We start from the raw sequence: 26,326 nt of genomic DNA, 5'->3' as shown, positions 1-26,326 counted from the left end.
CGCCAGTTCACCGCCCCCCGCCAATGATTCAACGGCTGCGCGGTGCTCCTGAAGTCTAACATTCATGCAACGTCCAGTTTGCCCTATGTAACAATTCCCACGTGTGAGGTGTATTCGGTACACCACCCCTGTTTTGCAGGGAACGAACCTGTCTACGTGCTTATTGCAGCACCCGTTCTTTTTTCCATTTCCCTGCACCATTCTATCACCGAAGTGACCAGCTCACAAGAGAAACCCGCACTAGTCAGTCGTTGTAACTGAAATTGCACGCTGTTCTGCATTTCATTGCAGAACAGCGTGCCCACATGAAATGCAGAAATTGCCCGCATGAAATTGCCCGCATGAAATGCAGAACGGCGCGCAATCTCAGTTACAACGACTGACTAGTGCGGGATCCCTTGTGAGCTGGTCACTTCGGTGATAGAAGCCTTTGCCAAGGAAGCTCGATGCCCACCGAACCACTGCCTAAGTGAAGAACCGCACCGCCGGAGACCCGTGGCTATGCCGTACTTCCACCAGATTTCACATCGCCTCAAAAAAGTGGCCACGAAATGCGAGGTCCCGGTGGTCTTCACGGCGCCCAAGAAGCTTTCAGGCATGTCCATTATGGTGCAGGGAAATGGAAAAAAGAACGGGTGCTGCAATAAGCACGTAGACAGGTTCGTTCCCTGCAAAACAGGGGTGGTGTACCGAATACACCTCACATGTGGGAATTGTTACATAGGGCAAACTGGGTGTTGCCTGAATGTTTGACTTCAGGATCACCGCGCAGCCGTTGAATCATTGGCGGGGGGCGGTGAACTGGCGAAACATTGTCGCCATTGCCGTAACTGCACGCCCAGGTACCGAGACACAATTGTCCTGAAAAAATTACCGACCCAGCTCAGCAGGGAAATTTTTGAAGCCTACAGCATTAGAAAAGAAAATGACCGTTGCATAAGCACTACTTCCGTATCCTTATCCAAGGAGGAATTCAACTATCTTGATGCTAACTTGTGCCACGCGCGCCCGCATGCCAGTGTCACGTGATAGTGTCTGCTGTCTATCAGGTGTGATTAAGAATCTTGTATATATGTGGTTTTCCGTGTAGTAAACCTCAGTTGAAGTTCCGCGTTGTGTCTTGTGCATTCTTCTCTTCGTCCCTCGTCGTTTTGCGCGGTTGCAATATGCACTCCACTTTTTCTCAGTTGGCCCACAAATAGCACACACAGAGACGACACAAAGCATGACCGACGAACGAAGCCACCATCACCGCAGTAGTCCTTGCTTGCCTCATAAGAAGAAAAAAAAGAGGTAGCACTACGGATGCTTAATAACTTTCACCACATTCGACACAATCGGCTACTCTTGCAGCGTGCCGCCTAGTTGCCCGATGACCTGCATTTTCTTGTTGCAGTGCGCGTCAGTCTCCAAGTGCTCCAATTTATACTGAATGCTCTTGAAGAGAAGGATGCCGCAGTAATGGCATGACAGATCGACATCATCTTCGTGTTCCATCGGCTGATCCTGCGGTGGCAAGCTTGCGGGTGCTGTGGGTGACATCGCTGTCTGGTTGGGTGCCGGCTCGGGCACCGGCCCCGCGAAAATGGTTCCGTAAAGCGACACCTGACGCATAGTCTCTTCTGTGTACAACGCCTTCATGTGCTTCTTGCCCTGCAGTGCAGAGAAAAACAGAATTCATGCACGTTTTTAATTGTACAGGAAAGGGTTGAGTGAATTGCTGAGGCTACTAGAGACAGAATGTTCAGGGTGTCTGTCCTGCAGTTTCACAGTAACAGCTTTTAATGACAGACCCCAATCGAAAGGCTACAGAACCATGTGAAAAATGCAACGAAAGATTTTGTAGTTTTGTCATAAAGACAGATTTTTCTGTTCTTTCGTAGTATTTTTCTGTAGTACTGTAGTTTTTTCTGTAGTGCTTTTCTGTAGTCTGTAGTTCTGTAGTACTTTTCTGTAGCAACTACACAAAATTCTTGTTACTACAAAAATTTCTGCTCTTACTACAAAAAATACTGTTGGATTTGTTGTTACGACAAAAATTTCTGTTACTACAAAAATGTCTGTTGTCACTACAGAAAGTTCTGCTGACACTACAAAAAGTTATGTTGTCCCTACAAAAAGTTAAGTCGCTACTACAAAAATTTAAGTCGCTACTAAAGTTATGTCGTTACTACAAAAGGTCATGTCGTTATTACAAAAGTTCTGTTACTGATTTCTGGTCAGAGGTCACAAACATTACAGAAAATTTGTTGTCACAACCGAAATTTTTCTGCTGAGTTTTTCGACTGGGATTCGGCGAAATCATGGCGCCACCCGTGCACAGCTCACCTCTACACCTAACGACAGCTCGTGGCACCCGGTTACTCCAACACTCTCAGGGCTGCACCTCACACACCTCATGCAAACACCACTCGGCTAGCCCAACACTGCCGGAAAAAGGGACTCACTATACTTTGCGAGCAACATATAGGGATGCATACGCTTCCGGTGTTTGTGGATTTGTGCCAAGTGAAAATAAGAAATAAAAGTTGGCTGTCGTTAAGCTCTGGTTAACCCTAGTTGAATTGCGAAAGCTTCGTTTCCTCGGCGCGTCGTCTACGCAGCGTCTCATTCCGACGCTCTCGAGAACTCAAACCGGTCTCTTCCGCAGTTTAGGAGTCAGTCCGGGACGTGTCACGACTTCTGTTAGCCGCATCTTCGTTACGACGCTTCTCGAGTCGTGCGGCGCGCTCTTCTGGCGTCTCTTGAGCACGTTGCGTTGTCTCTTCCTCGCCTCGTTCTGTCGTTGTTGCGTATCTTTCGCACTCTCTATTACTACACTGCACTAAGGCGAAATGCATATATATACTCCCCGCAAGGCGACACCTCCTCTCCCTCTACCCCTGCGTAGCACATCGCGTGCAGCTAGCGGCGACGGCAGCGGCGTCGACGGCGACGCCATCTGTTGGAGCGCGGCTGCGGTGTTGCTAGGCAACGGCGGCTCAAGGTCGTTCGTGGGCCACGCATATGACATACGGCATACGGCGCGCGACGAGCCGAAATGCTTGCTGGCTGGAGTAGTAAAGCTTTCGCTTTAAAATAAATCAACTAAATATCTACGACTGGTATTGGAACCCGCGACGGCGCGAGCAGATAGCTTCGCTAGCCACTGCACAAGGACGCTAGGCTATCGCCGTAGCCGATCACATCTCGGGTTAAACTGCGACACACCATCGCGCTGTGCACTGCACATTGTCTTCTTCATCAACTAATACCGCTATTAAACTAATGTTCACGCTTTGAGCTATGTGGCGGCAGTGAGAAAGATTTGCGCTGCATGCATTGGCGTGGACAAAGTTGTGGCAGGAATACAGCACTGGGCATATACGCAGCCAGCGTAAATTGGCATTGACAATGAAAAAGTTAAGACGCGCATAACTGGCTGTATTGGTCAAGGGACACCTCGGTCGCGCTTTAAGGTACATGGTCATGGTCGCCACCTGGAAAAAACTGTGGTTAGCAATGCTAAACTGCCAGCTATTTTTTTTTTTGGCGGGCGGAGGGGGGAATTCAACTCACGGTGTTATGGGAAACCAGGGCCGCTTCACAATTCATGGCCACATTGCAAAGCTTGCACACGAATGGAAACAGAGGGTTCTGCGCCAGAATAGTTGGGCTTCCAACAGATGCCGCGGATGCGTCGGTATCCATGGCGGACTCAGCGGCGGGTCTTCCGCCTTCGCTCAGTGCTTCCAAGTTCCCGTGGGTGGCCACTTTTTTCAGGTGCTTGGCGCCTTTCAGGTGGTCCTTGTAGGGCGCCGGGCCGTTTAACTGCATGCTGCAGAGCTGGCAGAAGTACCCCATCGACGCCATCTGCAAAACAATGTGCGTCTGTTCGATGGCTTCGTGGTTCGACTACTAACACTTCACTTGCGCGGGAATAGTCGCCTTCCGAAAAGTCGCAACACGTTTAAAGTATTTCCGCCCGGCCTGAAAACCTGATAGGATATTGCCGCGAGATCTCGTCTTTCCTAAATAACTTCTGTTCCTTTATCGCTGTAGGAGCGCAGTCTTCCCCTTTCAGCTTCGTCTCAAAGGTTCAGAAATATATCGTATTGCATTCTGGAGAGGAAAAAGATCGCGACTCTCTTTTTATGCAACAAAGCTACGCGCTGTAAACAGCATATGTCACTGTCCTTACCATACAGTCGTCCGTTCGCAGAGGGCGTCACACGTTTAACTCGGGAACTAAAAAAGATAGCAGAAAAAGAATAGTTGCTTCAGATAGAGGAGGAAAAAATGAACCTAGAAGCTAAGTTTCATGACGATAGAGTAATCAGTTAAATAATTATACGCAAAAATGGCGAAATTGTGTCGAAATAGCGCAGACGTCGATATAACCACAAAAATAATGGAACGTCACATCCACTGGAAGTCGTTTTTGTATAGTGAAAATTGTCACAGAATGGTCGGAAAAACATCGAATTTTTGTCAAATGAAATAGAAAAATGTGTATATAAGCGTAATTAATACTTAAGATTCCCGAAAGATGTACAATCTGGGTATCGATATAGCCACGGGAACGGTGTGGTGTCACACTCACCGGAAGTCGTCAAAGCATACTGAAAATTCTCACAGAATGGTCGGAAAAACGTCGTATATGTGTTAAATTAGATGATAAAATGTGTAATTAACCGTAATTAACAGTTGAAATCTCCTAAAGATGTATAACTTTGGTATCGATATAGCCATAGGAACGGTGTGACGTGTGACAAGCAGTGGAACTTTCTGGAAATCTGGCATTGATTGACAGGTGCTGCGGTGTGTGCGATTGAGTGTCGGAGAAAAAAAAGGCAAAGACCGTCTATGGCCACGCGTCGTGCTATGCAAAAAACGTCAAAGTCGCCCTCGACCACGCGCGCTCGGCGGGGACTGGGCATGCGCACATCGCCATGAGACCGACAGATGGCGCCACGTTTCCGTCAACAGCGTGCCCGCCTGTCGCGTCGGGACCAATCATCAGGGAAGGGATAAAGGAGGGAGTGAGAGAAGAAAGAGGTGCCGTAGTGGAGGGCTCCGGAATAATTTCGACCACCTGGGGATCTTTAACGTGCACTGATATCACACGGGCGCCTTTGCGTTTCGCCTCCGTCAAAACATGACCGAACAATGTGAAGAAGAGCACAGAAGTAGTAGAACATTACCTCCACAAAACACACCGCAGGAACCTGTGTAAGCAATCTGTGACAATGCGTTTCCGCAGCTGCTGGAACTTGACTCTATCTCAATGTCTTTTTCATATGAACGCAACAATTCCCGCGCCAGCTTTCTCAGGGCACGGCGGGACTCACCGTCGCCGCTCGAGTCAGGCAATGCTTGTGGCTGGTGCGATTGCACAATGAGGAGAAATGAGACCGGAAAGCGACCCACATCAGGCTCTCTTCCTCTCCGCCGAAGTCTGATGGAAAGGTGCGCTCTGATCGTGGGACCGTCGGCGCTGGACACCTGACGCCACAGTGCGAGCACGGGCCGAGGCGCCCGCTCGAACAAGTCCTACTGACGCGTTGAGCGTGTTTTCCGTTTGGCTCACGTCGAATTCAACATGTTATTCCCGTGGCTGAGGCGCAGTACACGGAACCTCCACGGACTATACAAACAATTCATGCAAAGAGGTCGGAATGAATAAAAACTCCCCCTGATGTCTTGTCCATCAGGAAAAAACCATATGGAAAAAAAAAAAACAGGTAGAATACGAGATTCCGGACGTCGCGGAGTTTCGGTGATGCGAACCAGAAGGGAACCGAAGGTTTTTTCGAATAAATAGGAAGTTAGAATTAAGCGAGTTGGAATTAACGACCTCGCACAGCATTTTACACGTCATACGAACTACTGTGATCCTATAGTCTCGCGTGCGCTCTTCATGCACATGGTTTCAAAAGGGGGGCTACGTTTTTGTCGTTTGGTGCCTGTGATTGCTCTGAAAAGGAACATTGCGGAAAAGGAACATAGGCCTTTATTGCTAGCATTTCTGGATATTAGGGGAGCCTATGACAACGTTACTCAGGAGCATTTGTGGGACATATTGGGCACATTGGATGTGGAAAATGGAGTAATTAATCTTTTAAAAGATATATATAGAGGTAACAGAGTGCTCATAAAATGGGAAAAAAATGTATCAGGGCCTGTAGAGATACAGCGGGGGCTTAGACAAGGATGTCCTCTGTCCCCTTTGTTGTTCATGTTGTACCTGCAAGGTTTGGAGGCCAAGCTAGAGGGGAGCGGACTAGGTTTCAACCTATCTTTTTTCAAGCAAGGGGAATTGATTAAACAGACATTACCGGGACTAATATATGCGGACGATATAGTGATAATGGCTGACAACAAGGAAGACCTGCAGAAGTTGTTAGACATATGCAGTACAGAGGGAGATAGATTAGGCTTCAAGTATAGTAAGGAAAAATCTGCAGTCATGACATTTAATGAAGAGGGCGGCGAGCATAGAATACAGGAGTTCGTGCTAAAGGTAGTGAATGAGTACAAGTATCTTGGGGTGTGGATAAATAACAGTGTTGAGTATCTGACAGAGCATGAAAAATATGTAATGAATAAAGCTAGTAGGAATGCAGCTGTCATGAAAAATAGGGCACTGTGGAATTACAATAGGTATGAGGTGGTAAGAGGGATCTGGAAAGGGGTGATGGTCCCTAGCCTGACCTTCGGGAATGCCGGGAATGCGGTCCTGTGTATGAGGCCAGATGTTCAAGCAAGGCTGGAAATTAGGCAACGGGGAGTAGGGAGGTTAGCTTTGGGAGCACATGGCAATACACCAAATCAGGGGGTACAGGGTGATATGGGATGGGCGTCTTTCGAGAGCAGAGAGGCTAGCAGTAAGATAGCATTTGAGGAACGAATGAGAAAGATGGAGGAAAAGCGGTGGGCTAGGAAAGTTTTCAGATACCTGTATATAAAGAATGTTGACACGAAATGGAGAAAGCGAACTAGAAAATTGACAAGCAAATATCTGGACAGCAGTAAGGGGGCAAATCAGCAATTATCGGTTAAGAAAAAGGTTAAAGGAACAGAGAGAGCTTTGTGGAAAACAGGGATGCTGACGAAATCGGCACTAGAAACATACCGGACCTTTAAACAGGAAATTGTCAAAGAAAATATCTATGATAATTGTAGGGGAAGTTCTTTGTTGTTTGAGGCCAGGACTGGAGTTTTGCGGACTAAGAAGTATAGAGTCAGGTACCAGGAGATAGACACTTTGTGCATTGCGTGCGGAGAGGAGGAGGAAACGGCTGAACACTTGATACTTTTCTGTAAAGGGCTTCACCCTACAGTGGAAGGCAGCGGGGCTGACTTACCCAAGGCATTGGGGTTTAGGGATAGTGAAGGGAAAGTGGATTTTAAGAGGTTGGAAGTAACCAAGCGAAGGTTATCTGATTGGTGGCTAAAAGCAAGACAGGAGTAAAATTCACAAGACATGGCTAGGTGGCTTGAGCCACCGCCCGATGTAAAGGGTTCAGCCGTATCCATCCATCCATCCATCCACGTAACAAATCCGGGGGTAGCTGAATGCATCTGAGAGTAGTCGGTGTGGCTAGCACGGTAGCTGCAGTGCGTTGCCGGCTGGCGAGTGAGTGCACTTTACAAGCGACGTTCATAAGTTCGTATATTACCGGTATCATAAATTTGAAACAGCAATTCACGATAAACATCAAAACAAGCGAACGTCCCTCTGATTTTAGCGAAGTACAAAAATTGTGCTCAGTATAGTATGCGGAACCCCGCTGCAGCATCACGACAAAACCGGCAGCGTCCATTGGGAAAGATGAAGCACGAGCAGCGTTTCAACATTTGAAGGAGCACAATTCCCGGAGATTCCTGCCGAGGGCGGCGTACGACGACAATGCCTCAGCTTATGCCACTGTTGTGAAATGGCGTAGAGGATTCCAGAGTAGTCACTGAACTGGAAAATGAAGAACGCGGTTGCAGACAGCCGCCCGATGGTGAACCCCAGATTCCTGCGCAAGTGGAGGCTCTATAGTGCACGCTGAACGGCGAATAAGTGCTCAACAAAAAGCACAACAGGTTAACGCGAGTGCAGCCTTAGTGCACAACATCCTCCACAACAACCTTCACAAGACAAAGGTTGCCGCGCGCTGGGTTCCACGGTTGCTGACGGCAATGCAGTAAGACTCGCAGAAGGAAGCAGCCGCAAAAACGTTGAATCTTTGCGGGAACGACAGTGATGACTTTTTCGACAACCTCAACACCACGGACGAGTGTTGTGAGCACCATTATGGCCCAGAAATGAAATCGCAAAGCAAAAGAATGCCAGCATGGGAACTCACCAGCGCCAAAAAGGCCAAGGCTGTGCCGTCAGCAGGAAAGGTCATACTGAGCGTGGTCTGGGACGGCCGTGGTGGTCCTCTCATAGATCATGCCCACAAAGGCCACATAATCACAAAGTGTCATTGTGAGCTTCTCACCAAGTTGCGAGACGTTATCGAGGCAAAACTCAGAAGAAAGCCCCCGAAAAGTGTCTATATGTCCTATGACAACGCTCGGGCTCACTCAGCACAGGTGACGCTGACTCATGCGACATCCTTAAGGCTATAAAATTGGGCCACATCTTCCATATTCACCCGACTTCACATCCAACGCCATCATCCTCTTCGTTCGTTTGGAGAGCCCGCTCCGCTGGAAGGATTTCCGAGACGACGAGGAAGTGATCACTCAAGTAAAGAGAGAGAGAAAAACGTTTAATGCATAGAATGTCTGAGTGGGCCCTCAATCCAGGAGCCCGTTGGCTTCTCCTGCGACGACTCTTGCCCGGTTCACCAGCGAAAGCTGCTCCTCCGAATGTGAGCTGGGTTTTTCTGGCATGTCCATACCATATGGTATAACTCAGCCACTTCACCGCAGAAGGCACAGAGCGGATCATACGAATTTGAACACATATCACTGAATTTCAGAGTATTTATATAAGCATCTCGATTGCGATTTTCCTAAAATGACCCCTTGCTCTCTGTTTAGATTTTTATGTGGTTCGTCGTATACGTTAGTCTCAAATGTTGGAGTAAATCCGTGTAGATTAATGGTGGTTCAGAATAATTATGTTTGAATGTTGAAGCTCTTCCTGAACTCTCAAAAGGTCAAGTTCTACAGCGATGGTCTGTGACAGCTCGTCCATAGGTGTCAAATGTGCGTGGCCTTTGGAAAGTGATTCGTAAAGAATGATTAAGCTCCCAACCGAGTCGCATAGCTCAATTTTTGTTTCTTGATGGCAACAGCACGAACACTATAAACGCACCTTGTAGTAGAATACGGCTGTAAAGAAACAGCAGTCGGCAACAACAAGCCATGGCTCGCAGGGTGCTATACTCAACTGACCAACCACACAACAGTCAATGAAATCAGCTTTTTAATGTAGTAATCAAGACAGGGTGCATCAAACTTCTTGAGCTTATAATTTCGTATTGTAATCAAATTCTCGTTTACGTAATAGGAAAATTTTTAACCGCAGATTATTTTCTAGTCTCAGAGGTACTCTGCGGCTGTTATGAATGTGGATGTATTCCCAATCTAGATTTAAATTGTATTCGACCACAGTTCCAGTGTCAATGGTCGATTCCCCGCAGAGTACCCACGAAGGAGAAACAACGTAAGCCCAACCTCGGGAACGCGGAATTAACAGCTATAAGGATTCGCAACTCCGCCTTCCCATGAGATCATCAGTAGCCTGCATCGCAGAAACTTGCGTCATAGTTTGCGAATACTTTCACGCGTATTTTTCGATTCTGTACGTGTGACGAAAACTTCCGATCACTCTATATATAAGAGTGTTAATCGACGCAAAAAAAATAAAACGTGTTATGCTTACTGTTGCCGATTCCTCTCTCGTGTCTGCGGACAGCGGCGATCAAGAATGGAGTGATCGTGAGGTGATCGTCAGTAAGCTGTCAGGACCTGCGAAGACCGGGCGATCATTGGCAAAAATTGGCATGAACGGCGGTCCTACATTGGCATTTAGGCAAAGCGCTACCACTTTGGCACACCGGCCGCACTTTCAGGCCAGTTTCGGGCCAACGTTCGGCCGATCTAGCGGCCAACGCAGGACTGGCGTAGATTCGGCGACATGGGCCAGTAAAGGCCTCGGATTGGCTTTCCACCTTTCGAACACTGGCATCCAGCTTTCAGACATTGGTATCTAGCTTTCAAACACTGGTATTCTGCTTTCGAAAATTGGCACATGCAGCATAACAAACAATTGGCCAATGACTGGAACTGTGGATGTGGAGGGTGCCGAAGAATTCAGGAAAAAGACCAGTTTATTGGATCTAGTTACAAGGATCATGCTTCTAGCGCACGCAGAATGGCTTGCGCTACTACTAGCCGTCCTGGTAATTAAAGGATAGGACCCAAGAGCATGGTGGCAGAGGCTCTGGGAAAATTGGATTGGCTTTCCACCTTTCGAACACTGGCATCCAGCTTTCGGACATTGGTATCTAGCTTTCAAACACTGGTATTCTGCTTTCGAAAATTGGCACATGCAGCATAACAAACAATTGGCCAATGACTGGAACTGTGGATGTACCATTCAACCTAGCAAATATTCATAAACGAGGGTGCCGAAGAATTCAGGAAAAAGACCAGTTTATTGGATCGAGTTACAAGGATCATGCTTCTAGCGCACGCAGAATGGCTTGCGCTACTACTAGCCGTCCTGGTAATTAAAGGATAGGACCCAAGAGCATGGTGGCAGAGGCTCTGGGAAAATCATTTATGTCCAAGTTTGCTGCGTGCCGATGATTCAGATTGAACAACAAAGCTCGGCAAGCTGCTATGGCATGGCTAAAGCATCAATAAAGTGCTTAACGGAGCTGTCCTCCAGTGAACTGAATAGTCATATCAGAAGAAATCGTTGCACTCCTCTTGGAAGAGGACTCTTGCGCTGCATTCAAACAAATTCCTCGTCCAGCTCTTGCACAATGACCTCAGGATGATTGTGGAGAGGAGGAGGAAACGGCTGAACACTTGATACTTTTCTGTAAAGGTCTTCACCCTACAGTGGAAGGCAGCGGGGCTGACTTACCCAAGGCATTGGGTTGTAAGGAAAGTGAAGGAAAATTAGATTTTAAGCGGCTAGAAGTAACCAAGCGAAGGTTATCTGATCGGTGGCTAAAATCAAGACATGACTTGACTTTACATGACATGACATGACATAATTGGGACATGACTTTAAATGCTAAAAAGTGTGTACACGTCACCTTTTCGAGGAAGCGCTCTTACCGTTCTGATGTATACACTATAAACTATGCGGCCTTGAAAAAGAACAAAATTATAAATACTTAAGCGTTTATCTTACTGCTGACGTGAGGCGGTCAAAGCACGTTAATTACATCGTAAAGAAAGCAGCTGGTATATTAGGTTTGTTAAAAAGAAATTTCAGCCATGTTTCACAGCATCTCAAGGAACAGGTATATTTTGCTTGCGTCCGCACGGTACTCGATATGCATCAGTGTGCCGGGACCCGCACACACAAGAACTTATTGATAAATTGGAATAAACTCAAAATAGGGCAGCCCGCTTTGTCCTTGTAAATTATGACAGGACACTCAGTATCTCAGAAAGCAAAATGAATCTTCGGTAGCCAGAAATTAAAACTCGAAGAAGAAATCTGAGATTAAAATTTTTACACAATATTTTCTATTCCTAGACCGGTATAGACAGAACAAAATATTTGAAGCCGCCTTTCTACGTCTCGAAGCGAAGGGACCACAATTTAAAGCTTTATGAATTTCCTTTTAAACTTTACGTACTCCGATATTCGTTTTTTTCTGCAAACAGTTCGCGAATGGAATGCTTCGCCGCCACATACTGTTAATGTTCTACCAAATGAAGCCTTTTTTCACGCGTTAAGTGCATGATTTCTTGTTTTGTGAATGTGAAAGTGCCCCCCCCCCCCCTCTGCTGTAATGCCGAAAGGCGATGCAGGTACTAAATAAACAAATAATAGTAAAATTTCCCAAGTCATGGATAGGTGGCTTGAACCACCGCCCGATTTAAAGTGTTCAGCCTTATCCATCCATCCACCCAAGGCCTGTCAGTCAAGGATGGCCGTGGTGACGAATCGCGCTGTGACGAATGGAAGGGGGGGGGGGGGGGGTTGATGAGGGGGAGGGGGTACTGCAATGGGGAGAGTAATTTTCTTTTACACGGCTTTTGTGGTAGCGAGAAAAATTTTCCAGCTGAAAAGTGGAGACAGGAAGACCTTGGGGAGGGGGGGGGGGGGGGGGGCACGAACAGCGAAGCGCATAAGGGAAAGCGAGTAATATCACAAAGAAAAGAATGCGTTTTCGCGGAGTAGGTGGTTAGCGCACCACCTAATAAAGGCACGGCCGGGAGAAGAGTTGGAGAGATACGGGACTTGAAAGAGAGAGGGGACAAGAGCCGAAACATGTGAAAGGTGTTCGGAATTCTCGGAGAATGAGTCATGGGCAGTTCAGAAGGCGATATCTATAAGAAACAAGGGTATGGGAAACATGGAAGCGTCAAGGTATTGTTGCAAAGCCACAGGAAAAGCATCATGTTCACGATCGAAAACTTTGAAGCGAGAAACGTGGAGCTTCGACATGGATTTCGCAAAACCGGCTTCAGACGCTCGCGTATTTTGTGGAGCCGTTTTTTAGTTCAGTATGGCTAAAAATGTTGCCATAAAATAACAAAAATATAAAACAGTAAATAAGATATTGTGCAAGAAAATTCGCACTCTTTCATAGTGTTATATACGGTGCAAGTGGCAGACAAGCTAGGTTAATATGCGTGAAACACCATTTGTCAGATTTATTCTCTGGTCGTCGAAGAATCCTCAATTTTTTGTTGATGTGGAATTTTCACGAAAAAAAGCAAAAACAAACAAAAACGTGTTGAATTGTGATTCGCAACTATTTCTGATCCTTTTCAACAATAAAAGTAATATTCAAAAGCGAAAAAAAATGATTTGCAAGCAAATAAGCAAAGAAGTGAGCAAGAGCTGTAGCCCTCAATGCAAATTACGCAACAGAACAATAAAATACACAAAAACAACAATTTGCAACCATACGATTGCCCCGCCGCGGTGGCTCAGTGGTTAGGGCGCTCGGCTACTGATCCGGAGTTCCCGGGTTCGAACCCGACCACGAAGCCTGCGTTTTTATGAAGGAAAAACGCTAAGGCGCCCGTGTGCTGTGCGATGTCAGTGCACGTTAAAGATCCCCAGTTGGTCGAAATTAATCCGGAGCCCTCCACTACGGCACCTCCTTCTTCCTTTCTTCTTTCACTCCCTTCCTTATCCCTTCCCTTACGGCGCGGTTCAGGTGTCCAACGATATATGAGACAGATACTGCGCCATTTCCTTTCACCAAAAAAAATCAATTATTATTATTATTATTATTCAACCGTACGATTTGCAGAAAAGTAAGGAAAAAGCAAATCGGAAAACACAGGGAAAGGCGCGATCACAAGGAACGGCGTAGGGAAGCGTAAGAATCTCTTGGCGCGTGACTGAGCGCGATTATGATGCGGCGGCCTAATATTTCGCGAGTGCGCAACTTATAATTGTAAATTACTAGGCCATTGCTTTGTTTCTAGACGTTACTAAAATTTTGCACAAATTCAGCTTAGTGAGTGCACTTGCACCAAGTTATTGCGTTTGATTTAGGATCTCCATTGAATAGAACCACGCTGCGCAGTGTGGCAGTGAATTATTTAGTGAAGCAAAAAAAGGTGCTTTTTAATTTTAAAAAATATGAAGTAGTTTTTTTTTTTTTAGAAAGAAGCTCCTTTGGGCTGATTTTCAGATACTCGCGCAAGCAAAGCGTGCAAAAACGCTTTCACTGAGCAGAGAGGCTCCCTCCCTCCCGCCAAAGCCGCTTTCCTCCTCGCCAGTAAAAACAGTGTGTAGTGTTGAGTGAGGTTACCTGTGCTGTTCACTGGACATTATTACCCACGCTCGCTGACAGAAATGCGGGTCCTCGACCGTGGCCGCAGCGATCGACAGCTCCCAAGGCCTGCCGGGCCCTGTATTTTTTGTTGTTGTTGTTCATGTTTGTTTTTATGGTGTCGTGCCTGCGCGATAGACCATGTCTTTGCCATGCACTCTTCATTCTTGACTGAGGCTTTACCTGTTATGTCGCCCCATTCCATTCCCCTAAGCCAGTGCCAGTTGGTGATGATGATGCCATCAGGCTTAATGGAGCATACCCACGGCGGAGGATTGGCCATGGTGCGTTGCTGATACAAACGCACTCATGGGCGAGAAGTGTAGTAATTGGATACTTTTGTGACCAAGACTCGAATTTGACAGTTCGCGTGGTCAACCTGACCGAGCTTCTTTCTCGTTCTATCTCTCTTGATGAAAGCGAAGTGCAAAAACATCCATGTGCTGTGCGATGTCAGCGCACGTTAGAGAACCTGAGGTGGACGGAATTAATCTGCTGCTCTCCATTATCGAGCGTCCCTCCTAGCCCATGTTTCGAGTCGGTAATCTAATCTACAACGAACTTGCAAAGAACTATTAATCGCTATATTTAGGCCATATATGCTACCAGTGCTAGTAACGGCGCCCTTTTCTTGGTTTTAGGCAGGAAGTCATTTTTTTGAACTTTGGAGCAAGAAATAATAGGACCTGCTCGTGTCTCTTTTATGCTTATTTGCGATGCCTGAAAACCAACCATGGCTGTGGAACGCTGACTCGGCCGCCGCGCAGCAGGATTCGTGAAAGGGTGTTTTCAACAAATCGCAGCACTTACTCACCTCGGTTGTGCCTAACTGATAGCCCCACCGGAGCCTATAAATCAGTAAAGCAATTTGCCAACTATCTTTTGCTTCGTCTTTTTTTTTTTTTATTCTGCCAGCGCGCCAAAATACCTGCGCTTTCGAGAAGCTTGCAGGCAAACCAACCTCTCCAGGGCACGTAACCCGTCCAAAAAGCCAAAATTTGTTGGGCCAGAGCGTAGAGGGTAACGGGTTTTCGAAATTGTAAAAACTGATATGGATATTAATTAAGGAGGTCTACACGCCTGTCAGTATTTAAGGAGTCCAACAGTAATAGTTAAACAGCTCACTATTCGATATTAGTTAACCAACCTTCTAGTTGGCACGTCTTGGCTGTACTCTGAAGTACTACACCGCTGACAATGCTATGCCGAATAAAAGGGCTCTTCTAAGTCAAAAAGCCTATATTTAAAATTTGTATAAAGTCTTAAAGCCTTACGAATTCCCTGTATGTGTCTTGTAGTCTGAAGGATGGGTCGTGTCTCTTGTATGATGAGGATGCGCGGAAAATTGCAGATTTTCAAGTGGTTTTCAGCGGTGTTCTAAGGAAGATATCAGACAGCAGGTGTGGACAAGGTATAGAACCACGCATAGGTTTTAAACAGCAAGACGAGGCCAGCCTGCACGCGTCTAGCACTCAGGGAGGGAAGGGGCTTGAAGGCTATGAAGGGCATCAATGCTGCGGCAAAAACGGGGCTTATAGATACCAACAAAAACTTCATTTGCACATTATGAATGACCTATGTCCTCGGTCGGCGCTTTCCGTTGCAAACAACTGTTGCATATTCAAGAAGAAGACGGCAGATGCTCTTGTATATAAAACCTCAAGAAGGAACTAGAATGACTGAAGGTCTTTAAGACACTACAAACAACGCTCAATCGGCGAAGGCCTCGTTGGTTAACAGACCGAACATCAGTCAAGAATGTGAGGGCGCCTTCGAAAATCACACCGAGGTCCACAATTTTAGACGCGCGAAGTAAAGATACATTAAAAACTGTATGTGGAAACGAAATGGGGTGATTTTTGCGGGCGTTGAATAACACTTTCGTTTTAGCCATGTTCAAAAGAAGCTGTCGTTGATGCACCATTTGCCGAAGGCCCTTATGTCGGTAACAACATAGTCAAGCGGTGTTAAGCGTCTAACTAGCACTAATATTCGCAGCATCTTTGATAGCCGCCGGGAGTCTCTGCATATACGTGAGTCTTAAAATCGCTAGCGCCTTAATAAATTTGTTTGGAATATGTAGGTCATGGGAAAGGGGATGCGTGAGACAACAGGTTCTGAACGTCTACATCTACAAGTGCTCTGCTGTACACATTTCCTCTAAAAGCCGGTGAAAGCAATCAAAACGAATGCCTCGCCTACACAGGCCGATCTGTAAAACGAAACATAAGCCTTTCGAATGCTTCTCTTGTTTGGTGTTGGCTGGTTTGGCAAAAGAACACTGGCAGTTGTAGTCTTGTGACAACCACAAATGAATATTCCGCTGATTAAACTGTGAATCACTTAGATAGAAGTACACGATAGCGAGAGTTCTTGCCAACGCAAAGTGAACAAGGGAGGGAAGAGCTTCAAGGGGCTGAGCCAACGAAGTAATTATTTCTGAGCTACCGGGAACTGTGGCAGGTTTTTATTGCATTTACTGGAGGACGTTCAAAAATGCTGAACGACACAGGCAGCTGAGTTTGTGTAAATATTTGTTTACTCGAATAAACCACTGAAACCTTCCTTGATGCTCGCTATTTCGCAACGAGTAACATGTGTAAAGACTGATGAGACGAATGAAGTTGCTATAGCACGTACGGCACCCAACAGTTGTCGCAGTATTTTTTACATCGAATACGGGAGGAGTTGATGGCAACAAAAAGCCGTATTAGAGATCTTTTATTGGAGCATTTTACGCGAACGCGACATTCTCCTATCCGATGGTGCGAACTTTTTGGTTGCCATCGCAGTGCACTGTAAATTTCGAATTCAAGCATGTGCCTGTTCACTAATAGAAATATGAATGTCTTCTACGAGAATACAAGGTTCATCAATGAATAGTATTCTACGAAGTGCGTAAAAGTCATCACTGAACTTAAATAGCTCTTGTCAAAAAGGCGCAGGTCACCGCGTTCACTTCTGGGATGCGCAGATTGGCTTATTTCTCATCACCAGCGCCCCAGAGCTTTAAAGGGTGAAGGGAATTTTAATCATCATCCTTTCGGACCTTGCGGCTTCCAGTGATTCTGTGAGAGCTCCACTATGCAACCCAGCAGCCAACCCTGTGGCCTGTGCATTTTTAGCAAAGGCTGTACGTAATGAATGATTGGCATGGATGCCACTAAAACATGCCCCTCGTGCTGCTGTTTTTCATTTACCTGCTTCGCCTGACCACCCAGAATTTTTTTTCTGCGAACCCGCATCCCATAAACTTTTGTCCATAATTTACAAGTAAGGAACAGTCAAAATCACTGGCACTACAAACGACGTTATGGAACGACTCGACGGTATGTTAGGGACACCGGTAAAACCCGCCGTGGTGGTTGAGGCTCTGGAATTCGGCTGCTCATCTTAAGGTAGAACCCAGACGCTGCGGCTGCATTTCGATGGAGGTGGACTGCAAAAACTCCCGTGTGCTGTGCAATGTCAGCGCACGTGAAAGAACACCAAGTGGGCTAAATTAATCTGCAGTCCCCCACTACGGTAGCTCTCATAGCCTATGTGTCGCTTCGGGACATTGAACACCTCGTCGTCACCTCGTCGCAAGTGAGTGTACATCGGGACTGTGAGGCTGTGCTTAGAACGAGAACTCGTGAGGCTTCAAATGTTTGTGAATTTTTGTGGAAGCAGTGCCTGCCGAGCTTAACTACTTGGAGGAACCGTAGCAAAAAATTGCCTGCTAGGACTGCACCGATAACTTGTATTGGTCTGGAGAAGCTACCTAAAAAGGTCTAAGATGTGTTAAAACTTGGTCCAAAATTCTGCATTGAGCCCGAAGAGAACCCTGTTTCTCTTCTAGGTATTGTAAGGAACATAGCGAACCGTGCTAGCAGTGAAGAAAAGTGTAGGTCTAGCGTGCTGTCTCGTCTGTTCCTTTTGCCTCTGTCCTTGTGCTTTCCACGCTAGTTGCAATGTCGCAGTCACTATTGAACACCACATACTAGTGATATCACACATACCGCTGTGGACAAAAAGATATGATATTTTAATTGGGGGGGGGGGGGCAAATTAAAGATATCTAGGTGTTAAAATACCCATTCACTTTTTCTGAGTATATTTTGATGCAATAATGCCCTCTTTTTTCGCCAGGAGTTGTTGGGCGCCAACTCAGGCTACTCAGCCACTCAGGCTATGAGGGGCGCCGTAGCGAAGGACTCCGGAAAGTTGGACCCCCCGGGGTTCTTTAACGAGCACTGACATCGCACAGTACACGGGCCTCTAGCATTTCGCCTCCATCGAAATTCGAACCCCGCGGCCGGGATCGAACCCGCGTCTATTTGGTCAGCGGCCGAGTGCCATAACCACTGAGCCACCGCGGGGGCTGCATGGGCGCTTCTCATTGCGCTCATTTTTCGTCTATTCTGAATTATTACTAACGCGCTGTCATTTTCAGGTAAGATACTCTGCGGTTACATCTATTACTGGATATTTTTATCAGCAATGGGAGAAATGCAAGCCGGACGCAACGTCACCAAGTCTGTTCAAATGGCAGCTCTTTGCGGCCACAACTCTGGGATGAAACATTACGAGCTTCCAATGCATTTGACAGTAGCGCAGACTGCGGCTTTGCAAATTGCGAAGAGGTATAGATTCAGAGGAGCTTTGCTTTTTCGAACTTCGCCGGAACGCCCCCGATCGACCAGCCAAACTGTCGGCAAAGACATTCTTCGCACGAGCCGGAAAAACCCTCCACAGTCTTTTATCGACATTTCTAACGATCTCGCTCTGGTATCAGGCTCTGCAGTGGCTCCATGGACTGTGAGGCGTCAATTGCAATGTACTGAGCTAAACGCCAGGAGCCCAGCACGAAATCCGCACATCAGAGAGAAGAATTGGGCTGCTAGGATGGGTAGGCAAAGGAAAACCTGGGGTAGAAAGGCGAACGAGGGAAAAGAGAGATTTCGTTATCCGAATGAAGTTCTTGTCGTATGGATTGATGAAATTTGTTGTATACGTCACACCAATCGCACCTTGATATGAACCTCGCCATCGACTTCCCTCGTTAGACGGGAACGTAATGGCACAGAGCTGATTCTCCACTCATGGAAATAGTCTCTTTCACCGAATTTAGGGTACCATGAGCAAAGGGGTTTGTAAGGAAATTCTTGAAAAAGTTCGGCTCCCCTCGGTGGTCAAGAATTTTGGCTTTCGATATTTGTTTGGACAGAACGACTACCCGAAGCACTCTTCTATCCTTTGTAAAAAAATGGTTGAAGAAGGAGAGAGTGGACATTACGGAACGGGAAAGCCGTCTGCTGACATTAATTGAATTGAACACATTTGGATACGCCTTGTGCGTCGTCCGATGAACAAAAAAGTCAGCTGGACAAAGTAAAAATTCGACCAGCTGCTGCAAGAGTGGGGAAACAGAGTTCGTTGGCAGATTCCTGGACTCCATGCCTCGACGGTGTCAGGCAAAGATCAGCGCAGAAGGCTTGCGTGCGAAATGCTGACGGCATTCGGTTATTGTGGAAAGGCATTCTTGAAACTGGTGCCTCATTTTGTAATAAAAAGCAATGTTCTGGACGACACCTTCACCCAGGGCAGAAAGCAGTTGTTCAGTAAATCTGCTGTGGAAACAATTGTTGCTTAATATGATAATAAATACTGGTTCCTATTGTGTACAAAGTCAGATATTGACTTCCTATAAAAGTCGAGCTGAAGTTTTAATGCAGTAAAAAAAAATTCAAAATCGAAAACGAAATTATCATATCGTTTTGTTTGCTACTGTACCACACCTTTATCATCATCATCAACCTGACTACACCCACTGCAGTGCAAAGGCCTCTCCCATGTCTCTCCAATTAACCCGGTTCTTTGCCAGCTGCGCCCACCCTATGCTTGCAAACTTCCTAATCTCATGCGCCCACCTCACCTTCTGCCGCCCCCTGCTAAGCTTGCCTTGTCTTGGAATCCACTCCGTTGCTCTTAAGAACCAACAGCACTATACATATGGCGTAATAGCTACAGTAATAAGAATGATAGCTGGTGCAGAGTTGACAGCTTCAGCTGGCATGCCCTCGTACACCTGGATATAAAATATTAATTTTCCGAGTAAAAACCGTACTTTCCGTCATTTTTCTCCACATAATGTCCAAGAAATGCATTGCAGATAAGTCTCCACCTGCTTCCGCTCAGAGTTTATTTATTTATTTATTTATTTATTTATTTATTTATTTATTTATTTATTTATTTATTTATTTATTTATTTATTTATTTATTTATTATTTATTTATTTATTTGAATTACCCTCAGGGCCAGATGTATTAGGGAGGGGTGTGGTTACAAGAACATTTGAATTACAGGCATGATTGCTTCCTGGTTATACAATATAAGCTAAAATAATTTACAAGCTTTGTTACATCCTTAGTTATACAATATTAGCTAAGACACTGCGAATACGGGAATGATCAACAATGGAGGTGAGCAGTCCGGAAAGGCCGTTCCAATCCTGTGCAGTACGTGGAATGAATTACTGGAGGGAAGTTTTTGTACGAAAAAAGGCGATGCCAACTTTTTGTGCGTGATCAATGCGAGGAGAGATATACAAGGCGGAAATAAGAATGTCATTATGCAAAACGCAGTTGTAAAATTTTGTTTGAAATTTTCTGAGGTGAGAGATGTAAGTTGCAACGAGTTTTTCATTGAAATTACACTAGCCAGGCGATTATAATTAGAAGAATGAAACGAGCGGAGGTAGTTTTGAACAAATTCGAGGGAATTAATCAAGTTGCAACTGCTGGAGTCCTAGATAGATTAGGCATATTCAAGCTTGCTACAGATTAGCAATTTGTACAACAGTAGTTTTAGTGACATCGGGGCAGTGGAAAAGTTACAGCGCATATGTCCTAGCATACGGTTAGCGCTGATAATTTATTAATATGTAAGGACCAAGTGAGAGTAGACGTGATCTGACCGCCAAAGTAGCGATATGAAGACACGGATTCCAGGTTCATGTTACAGAGAGAGTACGTTATTGGAGTAGTAGAGGTGCAGGAGACACGCAGTACTTTACACTTGTAAATGTTTAGTTCCAATAACCAGAGATTGCACCAATCGGAAATGGCGTTAATATCATTTTGAAGTATGATGACGTCCTTCTGGTCGTTCATTTCACTAAGGAGTAAGGACTGCACAATCATTCGCGAATAAGTATGTTAGAAAACACATATTTGGTTAAGTTGTTAAGGTGTATAAGGAAAAACAGAGGTCCTAAAATGCAGGCTTAGGGCACACCGGAATGGACGGCATTTAGTAGGGAGTTGAAGCTGTTAAATAAGATGAACTGTAATCGGTTACAGAGGCGGTGCACTGGCCAAGTTGTAATCTTTTTATCAAGGTTCAGTTTGCTTAGTTTGGAAAGGAGTAACCTATGGTATACACTTCTTTGAAAGCTTTCTAAAAAACGAGGAAAACACAACCGGCCGTGGATCGGCGGTCAACGGTAATATAAGGTTTATCAGTCAATGATACTAGCTCGCCCAGGATTAATTAGTGTTAATCCAATGGTTAATTGGAGAGACATTGGAGAGGCCTTTGCCCTGCGGTAGGTGTAGTCAGGCTGGTGATGATGATGATGGTGATGATGATGATTCTAGCTGCGTTTCTCAAGAGAGGTCCTTGCGGAAGAAATGCTGCGCACGCGTAAAAAAATAGCTGGCTGTTAAGCATTGCTAAGCAGGAAATATTTTTGTCCAACATTCTTTGACAAAAATATTGAATATTCAAAAATTGTAAGATACTGTTATAGAAATATTGAAGGTAATTGTCCTTTCTTGTGATGTGTAACAAAACCTTTCCTATAGCGTGTTTCCATCGCTCGCATCGAGCAGTTAAGAATGCCATAGAAAGGCAATATGGGGAACGTTTTTGACGATAGCAAAAACATTAATAGCAAAAAAAAAAAAATTCAGGACTGCCGACCGGTGGTCGGCGGATATATTGATTGTTGTATTGAAATCTTACATTACATGAAAAAATTGCGTTCATAAACTGTTTCCCGCTCAAAAATGTTTTGTCCAGAAATGTTGGGTATGTGTGCGAAAGCAGTTTTTTCCGGGTGGACACCACCGCCACGTACCTGAAAGCGCGATTGAGGTGTCCACCAACCCAGGGAGCCAGTTATCCGCGCCTTCGACTTTTTCACCGTGAATGCCAATTTACCCAATGTAAGCCAGCGGCCTATGCTCCAGTGCCGCGTTTCTGCAGCAGTGTCGTCAACGCCAACACGTATTGCTCTAATGCCGTGTTTCTATGCTACAACGTTGTCCACGCCAACGCATGCAGCGCACATCTGTCCGTCACTGCCGCCACACAGCTCAAAGCGGAATACTAGTTTGATAGTAGCATTACTTGATGAAGTATACGATGCGCAATGCACAGCGCGAGGCTGTGTCGCTGTTTAACACGAGGCGTGTTCGGCTGCGGCAATAGCCTGAACTATATACAAAGCTTTCAGGCATAATTTCAGTGTAATAAATACCATGTTTAAAAAGAATGCGGCGATAGTCTAGTTCTCTCACGCAGTGGCCAGCAAGCTGAATTGTTCGCGCCGCCGCGGGTTCGAATCCCAGTGGCGGATATTGATTGATTTATCTTTATTTATTTATTTCACTTGGCACAACCTCAAGCATCGCAAACCCACAAGCATCCCAAGGTCTTGCTCGGTGTTTACCCATCAGAATAGCGCTTTTGAAGTAAAAGTTCCTTTCAAGAAAATTAACGATGCTTGTTTAAAGTGTGTGTTCAAGTATTTTGCGCGGAATGCTGGTTAATGATATAGGGCGGTAATTGCAGGGTGAGCCTTTAATTCCTGATATGTGGACTGGAACAACCTTTCCGATCTTCCATTCTGAGGAGAGGGCACTATCATCGAGAGATTGCTGGTATAATTTGGCCAAGATGACAGAGGAATACAGTTTTGTGCTTTTCAGGAATTTGGGGTTGATTTTGTCAATTCCGGGACTATATAACACTTTCAGAAAAACAATAATCTGTTCGATGCCCATTGCTTCAATAATAACTGGGTCCGTAGGTAGAAATTCATGGCATGGCATGTCCGGGAATGTTGAGTTAGGTGAAATGACGAAGTTACCGCAAAAAAAAAAATGATTTAATGCTTCACAGCAGGCCTCAGGTGGTAACATTACACAGCCAGAGACACGTCAAGTTATTGTATTCTTGTCGGTAGGATTGACAACGCGTCAAAACTTCTTTGGGGTTTATTAAGCAAAGACGGTAACGTATTTTGGTGGAAGTTAGCGCTCGCATTTTTTAGTGCGGATAACATATGCAGAATTAGCAACCTAATAGGCTGTCCATCGCTCATCGCAAGAAAAGCGTTTGTAAGAACGGATTAATCACTTTTTTTCTGTTGCTTAGTCGTTGTATGTGCGTTTTATACCAAGGTGCTTGTGAATGAGGAGAAATAGTAATGGGGTATGCCGGTCCGTTAGTTCATGTACCTTTCTAACCAAAACGGTTCCAATTTTCTTGCAATGCTTTTTTATCAAATATGCACCAAAAAAGCCTAACGGGGTTAGAAAGTTCATTGTTAATTGCTTGAAGGTTTACTGTATTATAATCGCGAATATGCGTTGCTGTTTTGACGTTTTTTTATGGGAATATTGTGTATTTGAAAACAAAGAGATGAGCGGTCACTTAAACCGTGTATATGCGATAAGTTTGAAACAAGAACAGGTCGAGATGTTTACATTCAGTGTATTGGCGGTGTCATGTGCTATTCTGGCTGGGCGACTCGAACTGAAGAGAATAATGAGCAAAGATACATAAATCCGCCCCTGCTTCATTCACCCCCTGCAGCACAACAAACAGCCCGCCGTTATCTGCCACCCTGTTTACTCCGCCACCCCCTCCCTCGCCCTCAGCCACAAAAAGCGAATCCAGGGCGGAGTCGTGGTCTCGAGACTTGCTGTTCGCGGCGTTGAACGATCGCAAACAGCGGTAAATGGTCAACGGTCTTGCGAGCATTCTCCATGTGCTGTTGACTTCCCTCGTGAGTAGATGGCGCCAGCTGCCTTGCCCATCGACTCTGGGGGCTCATTCGCACTTGAGAGTCGCAGAGGTCGCGCGACCAGCAGTCGCCTGCGACTACACCGCAGTTCGACAACACCGATGTTCACACTTCCAAGGGCAACCTGCGGGTCGCCTTCTCGTTCGATTCTCGTTTGAAATGAGAACTCTCGGGAATGACGCCGTTCGCGCGCTTTCGAGAGTTTCGTCTGCTTTGGCCGCGTCTCCTGCGCTCGCGCTTGGCCCTCGAAAGTGCTCTGGTCCCTCGATATTAGCAATGGGCTGCGACGACCTGAGCGAAGAGGAAGATATAGCGGCAATGTGCACCGCGGCCGTACAAGCGGCCTGCCAGCCAGCCTGGATGCCGGCCGCTACCATCAGAAAAATGCGCTAATATGTTGTTTGTTCGCGTTCATACCATGCTCTGGGAAGTTGAAATTCAAAAATGAATCAGTTTTGAGGATCGTTGGCCAATACCGATCTGCTGGACACAAGCAAATTTCTTCTCATAGCTGCTTTACTGCTGTTGCCCAAAGCGGCTCGATCGCCTGGCGTCTGTTTCTCCGCTGCTGAAGGCGTAGCGGAAATCGAGAATATTTTTATATTATCATGAGACGGGGTTCTCAATAAAGCCGTAACGAAAGTAGCATCTTGGTTACAGCGCTGGTCAGTTCCGAAACGCCCTCAGCTGCGGCATCGATGTGAAACCGGCTAGGCTTAGTGACGACTACGGCAGCTCGGCGCACCCGCGAGCGGCGTCGTTGCCGAAAGCTCGGCTCGCTCGCTGATTGGTTCAGCGGTTTGCGACTCGCAGTCGCGAGGCTGCAAAATCCAGCAGCGAGCGACTGGCCCGCGACTGTCGCTTTTCGACCAACGCGACCGTTTGCGACTGTCGCTTTTCGACCAAAGCAGTCGCGCGACCTCTGCGACTCTCATGTGTGAATGGGCCCTCACATGCTCCCGCGTGCTCCTCCTCTCGCGGCTTATAAAAGCAGGCATTGCCTCTATTTGTGTCGCTTAAGCGACACTGTGGGCACGAAACCGCCGCTCTTTCTCAAACACAGTAAATATTGTACCAAGTTGTCGTGCATGATGAGCATGCTCAAACAACGTCTTTGCCTATTACGTACGAAGAACCTCTGAAGGCGATCTATTGCATATGGCAGCTATCCGAAGCTGCGGTGAGCTTTCGTTGCGATGTTTATAACTCGTCTTAGTTTCTAGTCGATACGACGTAACAGCAGACCTCTGCGGGCCTGCGTCATGGGCGCGCGTGTTGCTGGCGTCGCAGGCAGAGACAGCATTTGGTTTCGCACAGCGTGGTGCAGCAGGTACGGCGACTGCGGAGGTCTACTATTAGACGTTTTTAGCATACCGGAGGCGCACAACCGGAGACGTATACCAGTTTACCGGACCCCTCTTGCGCACGCGCAGTGGCTCCCCCTCACCCCAACAATGCCACTGCGCATGTGCAGGAGGGGTCCGGTAAACCGGTAGGCGTATACGCTAGTGCGTCTCCGGTATGCTAAAAACGTCTATTATCTGCAGAGGAGAGGTGGCCGAAACGCACGTGCGGATACGCGTGAAAGACGCAGGGAGACCGAAATGCATGTTCCATACCTACCAGACCGCGGCTTTTGATGTCACGTTGTTAGCATTGCTGGCTATTTGAACTCGCAAATGCTGAGAGCTGGCTTTTTTACCATTGTCTTGCTTCCCTTCTTGTATTTTGATGCGTGTGTCCGACTTATCACGCATATGATAACGCGCCGCCCTGTTTCGCTGCGCATGTAACCGGGCTTGACGAAAATAAACGTTACCTGGTAGCCGCGCTCGTCACGTAGTTTGCGTTGTCTTCTTTTCTGTGAGCAGGCCGAAGTAGGGAAGGTGATGGGCTCGTTCGGATGTACACGAACCACCAAACGAAGTTGCTGAAACGAAGAAAAGAGTAGAGGACATTACTTTGTTGTTGTTGTTTTTGCTTTGTTTTTAAAAAGGAACGTAGTTAAGTAATGAGATTGACAGGCTATAATTATATAGAGCGTACAATTATTCTGCCACCATTTTGCGGAAGCACTGCTTGGAGCGGGGGTGGGAGAATGGCATGTAAGGTTGGGGGGGGGGGGGGGGGGAGTATTTCGCAAGCGAAGCGCGGAGTGGCCGTTGGCGCCGATGCTGCAGATCCAGGATATCCACTGTCGCGGCATGGCTCCTCAGCATAGATGGCAAAATTACTTTTGAAAAGTAATTAAATTACAATACTAATCACTTTCATATAAATCTCG

The 26,326-nt window shown here is 46.2% G+C and overlaps 1 protein-coding gene across 1 annotated transcript; it reads right to left on the bottom strand.

Annotated features, from left to right (window-relative positions):
• Window positions 1–990: 990 nt before the first annotated feature.
• On the bottom strand, window positions 991–25,953 carry LOC144095546 (zinc finger RNA-binding protein-like). Its single transcript, XM_077629242.1, has 3 exons — window positions 25,862–25,953; window positions 3,559–3,852; window positions 991–1,653 (listed from the first exon to the last, which is right to left on the bottom strand). The coding sequence occupies exons 2-3, from the start codon at window positions 3,850–3,852 to the stop codon at window positions 1,342–1,344; spliced, it is 606 nt and encodes a 201-aa protein (XP_077485368.1). The 5' UTR covers window positions 25,862–25,953; the 3' UTR covers window positions 991–1,341.
• Window positions 25,954–26,326: the final 373 nt, after the last annotated feature.

This window comes from Amblyomma americanum, chromosome 1 (genome assembly GCF_052857255.1).
Source record: "Amblyomma americanum isolate KBUSLIRL-KWMA chromosome 1, ASM5285725v1, whole genome shotgun sequence".
Taxonomy (NCBI): domain Eukaryota; kingdom Metazoa; phylum Arthropoda; class Arachnida; order Ixodida; family Ixodidae; genus Amblyomma; species Amblyomma americanum.
Note: the sequence above shows the minus strand (reverse complement) of the source record. Positions and strands in the feature narration are given on the sequence as shown.